The sequence below is a fragment of the Heptranchias perlo genome, chromosome 28 (assembly GCF_035084215.1).
Source record: "Heptranchias perlo isolate sHepPer1 chromosome 28, sHepPer1.hap1, whole genome shotgun sequence".
NCBI lineage: Eukaryota > Metazoa > Chordata > Chondrichthyes > Hexanchiformes > Hexanchidae > Heptranchias > Heptranchias perlo.
In genome coordinates this window covers 4,850,071-4,862,693 of record NC_090352.1, presented here as the reverse complement: position 1 = coordinate 4,862,693, position 12,623 = coordinate 4,850,071, and the positions used below count along the sequence as shown (strand labels likewise).

The 12,623-nt window shown below is 44.1% G+C and overlaps 1 protein-coding gene across 3 annotated transcripts in view; it reads left to right on the top strand.

The window, feature by feature from the left end:
* mybbp1a (MYB binding protein (P160) 1a) overlaps positions 1–12,623 on the top strand; it is an 83,317-nt gene that overhangs the window by 64,204 nt on the left and 6,490 nt on the right. For all 3 annotated transcript variants that reach the window (XM_068007950.1, XM_068007952.1, XM_068007951.1), the window contains exon 25: positions 11,936–12,049. In XM_068007950.1, the coding sequence (XP_067864051.1) occupies positions 11,936–12,049 (114 nt within the window). The remainder of the gene's footprint in view (positions 1–11,935; positions 12,050–12,623) is intronic.

Here is a 12,623-nt window from a genome sequence, read left to right as displayed (position 1 = left end):
CAGCCTCGCCCAGCATGAAGCCTGCTCCCTAGGGCATGAGATCCTGCATGCATGGGCTTTCAGGCTGCTGACTCGGCGCGGCAGCGCAGGCTTATCCACCTCTCACTCCGGCCTGTGCTGCTCCTCGTAAATCTGGTACTGGTTGCGCAGGCCCAAGTTTGTGAGGGCTCTCGGGCCTGAATAGCTTGTACAACCAGCGCTACGGTTCGAGGAGAAAGACTTCAATTAGTGCATGGTCCCGTGTTCCAGAATGTAATCTGTACAATCATAAACAGCAATCATAGCTCAGAGTACAGTTCCTTTAAAGACGGAGCCTCCCTATCAAAGTATTATAAGAATTCCTTTTACTTCCTCTCTTCATCCCTCGTCTCCTGAAGGCGCTCAGTCGCGTGACGGTACGATGCCACAGGCTCTCTCTGTCTCCTCGTCCCTCACCCAGTTAACCAGACTTCACCAAGTGAGCCTAATTTATGAATGTTTGCTGGATATTCAGCAGTGGAGGGCATCGTAGCTGGGATCAATCTTGCCCACGCTTATAGGCTTTCCAGCAGGTATCAGTGGACAGCGATTGGATACAGAAATACAGGCTCCTCTCTTGCACGGTTGATCAGCTATCAGCAGTTTTTTTTGTTGAGGTCACAAGCACTAGATATTTCATCAAGGAAACGGGATGGAAGGGGGTGACTGTGCTCGACTGTGACGTGAAGCAAGATTAACACTGGCTGCTGGAGTCTGTAAAGCACTGAGTTACTCATCCACGATGGCCTCTTGTGCATCCCCGACTTCCATCGTTCCACCATTGGCGGCCGTGCCTTCAGTCGTCTAGGCCCTAAGCTTTGGAATTCCCTCCCTAAAACCCCTCCACCTCTCCATTTCTCTCTTTTTCTTCAAGATGCTGCTTAAAGCTTACCTCTTTGACCAAATGTTTGGTCACCTAATGTCTTTTATGTGGCTTGGTGCCAAATTTTGTCTCACTCACATGCTCTCCCCTCGCGCGCTCACGCCCCCTCCCCCTCGCGTGCCCCCCGTTATAGAGTGGAGATCAGTAATCCTGTGCCAAATACCCCTCTGATGACCATTACCACTCACTGTTTAAACAAAAAGTATTCTCCCAAAAAAAAGGCAAGTATGTTGATTATAATTCTTAAGTTTAATTTGTAAAAGTGTTGTTTGAGAAATGTCTGCAGTACCATTTCCAAAAAAGGGTTTTGCCCTTCGAGATGAGACCTAGATATAGGTTACCATCTACTGGCTGATCCTTTACATTTTCTTTTAACACTTAAGCATTAATGCTGCAGTTGTTATCCAAGTGTGTGGCATTATTCAGTCAGGGTAATCATTTCTACACTAATTAGCTCTTGCTGAGTCTGCATGACCCAAGACCATGCTGAGCACATGGAAAGAGAATGCAGCTTTCTGCAACACTGTTGTCCCGATGTCTGACTGACTAGCCAGACTTACCTACGTCACTAGTGTTTCCAACTCTCTGGTGTCCTGTGGTTTGAAAATGATTATGTGCTGTGATCGTCCTGGATTAATGAACTCACAGCAAGTGTTCAGACACTCAGCCCCGTGCTCAGTGCAGCTGCTGCTGTGGGTTTCAGAAGGACTGACAAAAGAAAGACACAGTCGGCCACAGGAGGTGAGCGGCCAATGCTGCATATATTTATCTATATTGTGGCAAGGCTGGATCCCTTAAGTTGACTGAACTCTTCCATTGTTTGAAAGCAGCTCACCCCTCTGCCTTAACACAGCTGGGAAGATTGGGCCTCAAGCCGTTTGCTGTGCAGAATTGACCATCTTTTATTGTACCCGACCTGTGCTAACCAAATGTACGTCTGGTAGTGACGAGGGAGGTGGGTTATGTTTAACTCCATCCTCTGCTCCATGCAGCTGATGCGAGTGGGACTCCCACGACTGGGGCGTTCCCTGACAGAACTGTGCAGCAGGGCACTGTACCAACCCTGCCCTGCTTCATTACCTGTGGTCTCCCACATCCGATGACCGTTCTAACTACTTCCTGCGATGTGGAATTAAGGAATTTTAGGCTAATTCTGTTTCTGCCACCTCACTGAATGCAGTGATTTATAATTAACGGCCCTTGGTAATTATCAGGAGGCATTGAAGCTTTGATTTGTGATCATGTTTTGCTACTGATGTACTGAAAACATTTATTACTTCTCTGCTGCTGCTGTATCTCACCTGTCCAGCTGAGAGGAAGCTAGGTATCCTGCACCCCACACCTTGCCTTCTCTTAAAATGATTCTGTTAATCCCATCATTAAATTCAAGTTACCTTCCCCCACCCCAGTCACTCGTTTCCAAATCAGTCTGAGTGAATGGGTGGCCGATGCTGGGGACAAGCAAATAGTCATCAGTAACTACTTTTATACATATGTGCGTGCATGTGTTTTGTGACCAAACTCTGATAACCGCAATACTTAACTCCATCATCGGTGTTAGCATATTTATTTGATAATTATTGGGGTAAAGTTATATAGAGAGAGAGTGGCTGTGACTCAAATTCACTAATTGTACACTTGGCATCTCTGGCCTCTAGCCCTGGTGCAGGAAGCTGTCCAGTCACGCTATATAATTCCTGTCTTTGTACCCGTGTCTTGTAGTAAGGAATGCAGAGAAAACATGTTCAGTCATTAGGTGATGTGTGAACGAGCAGGTGTGAGAAAAGAATGACTTAACTAAATCGAGAAACATTCCTGAAATATGACCAGGCTGCACTTACAGTCAGTTTAATATTTATAATCACGCCTGTGGCTTGCTTACAGAACAAAGACTAGGGTCCCTTGTAGTTTAACCCTTCACTACCTCCTGGTAACTCGCTAGACTTGAGCCCATAATCTATGCTGACACTTCAGTCCAGGACCAAGATATGCTGTCTTAGATAAGACTTTAAATGAGGCCCCACCTGCCTTCAGGTGGGCATAAACGATCCCACTACACTCTTTGAAGAAGAGCAGGAAAATTTCCCAGCATTTATCTCTCATCCAACACCACACAAAAAAAATGATCTGGTCATTTGTCTCATTACTGTTTGTGGGAGCTTGCTGTGCACAAATCGGCTGTCATGTTTCTTACGTTACAACAGTGAGCATTAGACCATAAGAGATAGGAGTAGGCCATTTGGCCCCTCGAGCCTGCTCCGCATTTAATGAGATCATGGTGATCTGATTTTTTTACCTCAACTCCACTTTCCCGCCCTTTCCCCATATCCTTTGACTCCCTTGCTGATCAAAAATTTGTCTAACTCAGCCTTGAATGTATTCAATGACTCAGCCTCCACAGCTTTTCGGGGTAAAGAATTCCAAAGACTCATGACCCTCTGGGAGATGAAATTCCTCCTCATTTCCATCTTAAATGGGCGACCCCTTATTCTGAGACTCTGCCCCCTAGTTTTAGATTCCCCCATGAGGGGTAACATCCTCTCAGCATCTACCCTATCGAGTCCCCTCAGAATCTTGTATGTTTCAATAAGATCTCCTCTCATTCTTTTAAACTCCAATGAGTATAGACCCAACCTTTTCAATCTTTCCTCATAAGACAACCCTTCCATACCCAGAATCAACCCAGTGAACCTTCTCTGAACTGCCTCCAATGCAAGTATGTCCTTCCTTAAATAAGGGCACCAGAACTGTACGCAGTACTCCAGGTGTGGTCTCACCAGCACCCTGTACAGTTGTAGCATGACTTCCCTGCTTTTATACTCCATCCCCCTAGAAATAAAGGCCAATATTCCGTTTGCCTTCCAGATTACCTGCTGCACCTGTATGTTGACTTTTTGCGTATGTTGACTTTTCATGTACGAGGACACCCAGATCCCTATGTACCGCAGCATTTTGTAGCATTTCTCCATTCACATAATATTTTGCTTTTTTATTTTTCCTCCCAAAGTGGATGACTTCACATTTTTCCACATCATATTCCATCTGCCAAATTTTTGCCCATTCACTTAACCTGTCAACATCCCTTTGCAGACACTTTGTGTCCTCATCGCAACTTGCTTTTCCACCTATCTTTGTATCATCAGCAAATTTGGCCACGAGACACTCTGTTCGTTCATCCAAGTCATTGATATATATTGTAAATAGTTGAGGCCCCAGCACTGATCCCTGCGGCACCCCACTAGTTACAGATTGCCATTTTGAAAATTACCCTTTTATCCCGACTCTTTGTTTTCTGTTGGTTAGCCAATCCTCTATCCATGCCAGTATGTTACCCCAACACCATGAGCTCTTATCTTGTGCAGTAATCTTTTATGTGGCACCTTATCGAATGCCTTTTGGAAATCCAAATATACTGCATCCATTGGTTCCCCTTTATCCACCCTGCCCATTACTTCCTCAAAGAACTCTAATAAATTTGTCAGACATGATTTCCCCTTCATAAAATCGTGTTGACTCTCCTTGATTGTATTTTTTTTTATCCGTTCATGGGATGTGGGCGTCGCTGGCAAGGCCAGCATTTATTGCCCATTCCTAATTGCCCTTGAGAAGGTGGCGGTGAGCCGTCTTTTTGAACCGCTGCAGTCCGTGTGGTGAAGGTTCTCCCACAGTGCTGTTAGGAAGGGAGTTCCAGGATTTTGACCCAGCAACAATGAAGGAACGGCGATATATTTCCACGTCGGGATGGTGTGTGACTTGGAGGGGAGTCTCCAAATGTCCTGCTACTACTTCCTTAATAATGGATTCAAGTGACTACAATTCAAAAAGTAAGTCTTTGGTTGTGAAGCACTTTGGGACGCCCCGAGGACCTGAAAGGTGCTAAATAAGTTTACTTCTTTCTTCTGCACTCCCATCACATACCAACATGCTGTATGTTTAGCAACTACAAAATTAAAAGGAAACTGGTATGGTATTCGTCCTATAGGATGCATCCTATGGCCTGAGGAAACATGGGATCGAGGTAATTACAGAACAGGAGAAAGCAATTTGGCCCATCGGAGACGTCTTCCGGAGTGGGGATAATGATGCATGAAACGGGTAAAATGGGGTGGGTGGGGTACAAGAATTAGTGTTCATTTTGGACGTTAAACTATACTGGTTCTGAAATCCAGATCAGACCTATAATGTCTCCCATTAAGCAATCATAGAGGCTGATTATAAAGGAGGTTGCCTTTACATTTGTGGTCCACTAATGTCTGTAGTGAATATATTCTCCCCGCCCACCGCCCCCTGTCCCCCCACTTTCCTGTAGGACCTGTCTCTTGCTCCTCTTCTTGGGATGTGGTTTCACATTTTCCTGCCACCCAGTTATAATTGACCTAGGTTTCTAAATTTAAAAAAAAATTGGGAGGTGGGCAAGCCTGGCATTTATTGCCCATCGCTAGTTGCCCTGAGACAGTGGTGGTGGGCCACCTTCTTGAACCACTGCAGTCCTTGTGAGGTTGGGAGTTCCAGGATATTGACTCAGCGACGACGAAGGCATGGTCTAAACACTGTTTCAACGTTCCCAGGTTAGGTACAGCATGATTTGGAAGCAGAGTAAAACTCCCTCCACTCCTTACAACAATGCGGCTCGTCCCCAACCTGTGAAGAGCATTTCTTGTATGATATACGTTCATACTTTTGAACGAGGTATCCCGTTACCTCTCTGAGGGAGATTGCCTGTTAGTGCCAAATTGGAGGCAGCTTTCTGCTGTGCTTGTGGGGGACTAGATTGACACTGGCCAAACTCATTTCACATAGAGCCCTTAACATCAGGAGGCAGGAGAGTTTCACCCAATGGGTCTGACCTGGATTGGAGGCCAGATCTGTGAGGTGACAGGACAGTGACCTGGACAGGTAAAGAGCAGCTGGTGCATTGAGTCTATCCTTTACTGGGACGGTGTAACTTCTGCACACAATCTCTCCCGTTCAACTTCCTAAATACACACTGATGGAAGGGGAAAAGAGAAAAAAGTCGATCAGTCATTCTGGAGACTGGTTGGAAACTGTATACAGGAACCAGACTGAAATTAATTTTTGAGAAAATATTAAATATTAATTGACATTAGTGTTCAATCAAAAGGCAAAAAAAAAGCTGTTCTACCAGGGAATATTATGTTTGGCATATGCTTCCTGTTCAAAAGAACTGAATCAGAGACAGAAATGGGGTGCAGGAGATGATTACGGTCTTGCTTTGATGTTAGTCAAAAGGAGAATTCCAATAATATTATGAAAATGCTTTATTTGATTGCAGTCACTTACAGACATAACCGTGCACATTATACTGGCCCGGAAGTGATGTGCACAGAGGAACTTGTTAAACCGTGTACTTCCGTTCCCTTTTAAGGACTGTGAGCGCAATCAGTTACATCATGGTTCCAGTCCCAGTGGGCATGAGTTCACTGCACAACATTCCCGCTAGTGCTGCATGTCTGTGAATTTTCAACAGTGAATGGTGTTCTTTACTCCAGCTGGGTGTCGGAGTTCAGAGGATGATGAAGAGACGTGTCACGCTGGGGCGTAACTGAGGTTCGGGTTAAAGTGTGTTGTTTGGATTGAATAGGTCTCTTCATTTAGCATGTCCTGCCCCTGGTGTCGGAGAGTTTCAACCCGTCAGTATTGTGCGTCCTAATTTTGATGGAGAATGACTCTCCCATACACACATTCCTATATCACGGGAATGTGTATTCCGTATCCATTAAGAGGACGGACAGATTTGGGCTGTTTTGCAGGAGAAAAGTTATGTCTAAATGACTGTAAAATTCAGGAAGCGAGATACAGCATTACACAGGTTTATTTAACTGGGAGTCTCACAGAGGCGTGAGTTGTGCACTAGTTACAATAATTGAGCATACTCGATTTTTTTTAAAATTCGAGGCTGGTTGCCCCCTTTCTTCTGCCTTTCGAGACAGTGTTTCTTTAAACTTTAACAATAGTTACAATATATAATTAAACACATTTTGTAAATTGTGCCCAATACTTTGCTATATTGAACTACATATATTTTTTACATTAAGCAAGCATTCTAAAACACCTCCATCCATAAGGCTGGTTCATTATTCGCTGGCATCACGTTGGGCATTGGTGAGAGTTTATGATACTCGTGTCAGGTGTCACTCTGCCTGTTCGGCCTCTGAATTATTCTGGACATGAAAGGTACTGCAGAGGGGGCTGGTCAGATGCTGGGACTAATGCAGAACCCAATAATTCAGTCTTATCTTTAGAGGTCAGTTTTAGGCTGTTTTCTGGTCTGATTCAACCTCTAAATTTACATGTAAAGCTCGTATGCTAGCCCCATTACTAGGGGGGGATTGTACAGTGTTGTGATACAAGAGGGAAGTCGGGGGATGGTTAGAGAGCTTGATATGTAACTAGGTGGGAGTTTCATTTTAATGCCATTGTGCTTGTAGGCTCTTGAGTTCTCAGGGTATAAAGTTGATCCATTTATTACTTCCCCACCCTTCTCTAAGGATCAACATTACAATTTTCCCACGCAATGAGAATTAGAAAGATATTTTTCACATTACATTAGCCTGTTTTTCTGCTTGAAGCTAGAATGTAAAAACAGAGATTGCGCTTCCAGTAAGGGGATGTTCTGAATAACTGTCACGGACAGCTTGAAGAGAATGCCTCTTTACTGAAAAGTTTGATTTCTTTCCTCTCTTGAGAAAGAATGAATTGGAGAGGAAGCTTACACAACAGGTTTCTAACTAACTAGATTTTGAACGCAACTAGATGCAAATTCCCAATGCTATGTTGCTTGTTGTTAAAATATAACTCATTAATTATTACCTACAGGCTTCTTTATGCAAACGACCAGTTCCTTAATCCCAGATAACAAATGTAGAGAACTAATGGTTTCTGATCATTTAGGGACATGGAAATGTTGTACCAAGGAATGCAACTCCTCAGGATGACTGGTGTCGCCTGTAGAGTTGGCCCGGTGTCGCCTGTAGAGTTGGCCCGGTGTCGCCTGTAGAGTTGGCCCGGTGTCGCCTGTAGAGTTGGCCCGGTGTCGCCTGTAGAGTTGGCCCGTTTCACTTCAGGATGGGAAGAAACTGCAGCATCTTTCTGAAGGAGATGAGGTGAGTTGAGTACAGTCCAAGATGGAGAGGAGATTGTCCATCGCCTGTGGAAAGATAATGTTCAAATGGCACTCTTTTTTTAAATTGTGCGGTACAGTTTAATGGAAAGGAAGACAACAACACGATTAGGATATGTGTGTAAAATCAAAATACTACATCATTTACAGCTGTAGTCTGATTCTTCCCTCCGCTCCTCCTCACCTTGTGATCTCCCCAGATCCGCGGTAACATTGCATGAGCATGGGTAGATGAATTAATGATAGTGGTGAGATATGGTGGTACGGGGGAGTGAGAAAGATCGGGCTGTAACTCGTTCTGCATCTGTCACTGGTACTATTAGATTCTAGCAGCCCAAGGCCTGCAATGGTATTTGGGATTTGGACTGTGCTTTTAATTAAAGTCCAGCATATCACAGTTGAGCATCAATATAAAGTTTGTTGTTTCTGACAAACTGGGCTAGTGAAGTTTCAAATCCTCTCTAATCCTCACATTCTCCCAGTTGTAGCAACTATTAAAATTAATGTGGGTGGGACCTAATTGGAAGCATTCCTAAAATAGTTTGCAGGATTGCTTGACGGTTTAAGCAATTGATGGTTCCAACCAGACCAGTTGGGAGGCGTACAAATGGAAACCAAAAGTTAGTGTTTACGTTTATTTTTGTTTCACTGGCACACCTTGACTTACAATGAGGTTGAGTTGAGTCCGTTCCAATTAGGGAGGTTGATGGAGAAACTAGCAGAGCAATAATGATTCTACTTGTTTAGTGACTCATTAATATAGGAATGTGCCCTGTCAATACGGTTTAACATCAGTTGATCTTCCAGGCCTAGCCCTCTGGTTCTTGCTTTTCATGAATTTCCTTACCTTGCTGTTGAACTCTTTCTTGGCCTCTACATTTCTGTGCCTCTCTCTTTCTACAATTCCACACCCATTACCAGCCAATCTGCTTCATCCTTTGCAATTGTGGATTCCTTACTGTTAAAAGAAAGACTTTCATTTATATAGCACCTTTCGCGACCACAGCATGTCCCAAAGTGCTTTACAGCCAATGAAGTACTTTCAAAGCATAGTCACTGTTAGAATGTCGGAAACGCAGCAGCGAATTTGCGCACAGCAAGCTCCCACAACAATAGTGCAATAATGACCAGTATAATCTGTTCTTTTTTAAAGTGGTGTTGGTTGAGGGATAAATATTGGCCAGGACACCGGGGAGAACTCCCCTGCTCCTCTTCAAAATAGTGCCATGTGATCTTTTACGTCCACCTGATGCGGCCTTGGTTTAACATCTCATCCGATAGACAGCACCTCTGACAATGCAGCACTCCCTCAGTACTGCACTGGAGTGTCAGCCTAGATTTTGTGCTCGCGTCTCTGGAGTGGAGTCTTTTGAACCTACGACCTACTGACTCAGGCGCCTGCTACCACTGAGCCAAGGCTGGCACTGTTCCCCAAAACCAGCCAGCAGACAGTAGTGTTGTGTAGCTGATACAATTTCAGCTCTCTCTCTCTTCTGGTTAGTTCTTGCAGCAAAAAAGCAGTTTCCATAAGCTGATCCGTTTCTCCTTGAACTGAAATGTGCATGACGTGAATGAGATGGCCTAACAATGAACCTCTTTACAACAGGTTTGTGTACCAGAGACCCTGTTAACGGGTCCATCATGCTTTCTGGTCCACTCCAAAAGACAGTAAATATCCCATTGTCCAATTGTTCCGGTCAGGCTAAATAGTCAAATTTATTTACAAGCAGGATAATAATACAGCAACAGAAATGTACAGCGGGAAACTAATTGTGCAAAAGTTTGAAAAACAAAGATGGAATCAAAGAGTTTAAATAACTTCTTAAAAATGTAGTTCTTACACCATCCAATAATGTGCAAGAGATTTGGAGGACACGTTCGTAGTCTTGTGTATGTGGGTGAGAAAACGTTCCTGCCTGGAGTTCAGCTGTCATCTTTAGATTACAGGAAAGGCTGCAGTACAAGTTCCCCATCACTGGATCTATCATCAAAGATACAATGAAGCTTAGGATAAGATAGCAAGTTGCCGCTCACGCCTCATCCATACTGTGAATACCTCATTTGTGCTATGACCAGGTTTAATCTTGATGTGGAGATGCCGGTGATGGACTGGGGTTGACAATTGTAAACAATTTTACAACACCAAGTTATAGTCCAGCAATTTTATTTTAAATTCACAAGCTTTCGGAGATTTTCTCCTTCCTCAGGCAAATGTTTCAAGAGCTCCTTGAAGCCTACGCATTTATACATATTGAACAATACATGGTGTTTACAGACTGCCCCTGCAACTGCCCGTTGCCAAGGCAATCACCGTGTTCAGACAGAGAGGTGTTACCTGCAGAACCTCCGAATACACATTCAACAAAAAAACAAACAGGGAAAAAAAACAGAGAAAAAAAAAACACAGAGAGAGGCAGAAACATCCGGAAGGCAGAGAGAGCCAGCAAATGACCCATTATATTAAAAACAGATAACATTTGTTCGCTGGTGGGGTAACGTGTAGCGTGACATGAACCCAAGATCCCGGTTGAGGCCGTCCTCATGGGTGCGGAACTTGGCTATCAATTTCTGCTCGACGATTTTGCGTTGTCGTGTGTCTCGAAGGCCGCCTTGGAGTACGCTTACCCGAAGGTCGGTGGATGAATGTCCATGACTGCTGAAGTGTTCCCCGACTGGGAGGGAACCCTCCTGTTTGGCGATTGTTGCGCGGTGTCCGTTCATCCGTTAGCCCTAGGATGAAGCTTTGGCATCCTGACTACTCTGCAAATTAAAATGCTTTCTGCGTATATATGTATATATTTTTTAAAAATGTAATACAGAAATTTTCATGCTTGAAGCATGACCATGCTGTGCTTTCATCACGTTAGTGCACCACGGACTGGCCTCTCTTCAGTGTAACTCTGTCCCACCGCTTTACCGCTTTAGCTCTGTTTAATTGGAAACTTCTGATACACTTCAAATGGGCAGAAACATAATCCGTGGTTTATGGAAAAAATAAGCTCCCAGTGATGCCGGACGGCATAATGCACTCGCCTTTTCAGATTTACCATCCTGACAGGTTTCTGTTCTTATAAGCCACCAAATCCTATCCTGGCCTCTATACATGACCTGCAATGCAAACTTGGGTAATGTTCACTTGCTTTTGAAGACCTGGTGGTATTGTATTAATAAAGGGTAACTGTGCTTGTCATGGCCACTGCCAAAAACTGAACGCATGTCTTTCCAAATGTAACCTTTACTCTAAACCTGAACCCTGATCATCAAGACATAGGCTCATTAGTAATTAAAACCCACAATGTACAGGTTAGAGTAATAACTGTATTGAAAGTTGCCCATTTGCCCTCAACACGTAGTCGGTATTTGAATTGATAAGTGGTGTTGAATGTCTGTTGAATGCACAACACACCTTGTTAAGCATCAAGATCCCAGTCTGTAGAATGGTACCCAGTCGGTTTCATTTCATAGTTAGTGGTAAGATGATGATCCACTGTTTGGACTCTGCATGATCTTCCACCTCATCTGTGGATTCTTTAGTCCCTATTTCCAATGTTATGGAACATTTGGATTCCAGTGTTTGAGACATTGGGTCCATGTGTAGAGTTATGTTCACATTGCTCCCATCCAGCACTGTACACCACGGTGTTAAGGATGAAAAGGAGGAACCATTAATAGTGATGCTTCCTTTCTGGTAGCAATAATTTTCCCACTTACCTCCATTAACACAGTTGGTTTTGCTAACTGGCGTAAGTCTAATAAATAGAACAAGTTTTACTCGAGCCACTGATGAGTGTAATTGGAGGGAAGAATGTGTGGGATTCTTACTGTTGATGAAAGCTTTTGTTGTGATCAGTATCTTGTGTTATATTAACCGCTTCTGTTTTCCTGTTTTGAAGAGTCAGGCCTGCTGCCTCGTCCTGAAGGCTCTGCAGACCCAGGAGTTGCGACAGTCTTTGTCAGACAGCATGTGGGAAGGGCTCATCACTGAAGTCATCAAGCAGGTCAAACAGGTGATTGACTTACTACAAAGATCTTAAACTAAGTAACGCAAATTGAGATTTACCCAAGACTTTGTTCCAGCTTAAGATATCCTAGCTCATCTGCTGCCATTGAAGTTGAGGCTATACTGACTCCTCCTGGGAACAACAACAACTTGCATTTGTACAGTGCCTGTAGCGTAGTAAAACATCCCAACACGCTTCACAGGAGGGTTATCAAACAAAATTTGCCACCGAGACACGGAAAGAGACATTAGGACAGGTGACCAAAGGCTTGCTCAAAGAGGTCAGTTTTAAGGAATGTCTTAAAGGAGGAGAGAGAGGTGGAGAGATTTAAGGAAGAAATTCCAGAGCTTAGAACCTAGGCAGCTGAAGGCACGGCCGCCAATGGTGGAACGAAGAAAATCGGGGATGCGCAAGAGGCCAGAATTGGAGGAGCACAGAGATCTCGGAGGGTTGTAGGGCTGGAGGAGGTTCCAGGGATAGGGAGGGGCGAGACCATGGAGGGATTTAAAACAAGGATCAGAATTTTAAAAGCGAGGCGTTGCCAGACCGGGAACCAATGTAGGTCAGCGATCACAAGGGT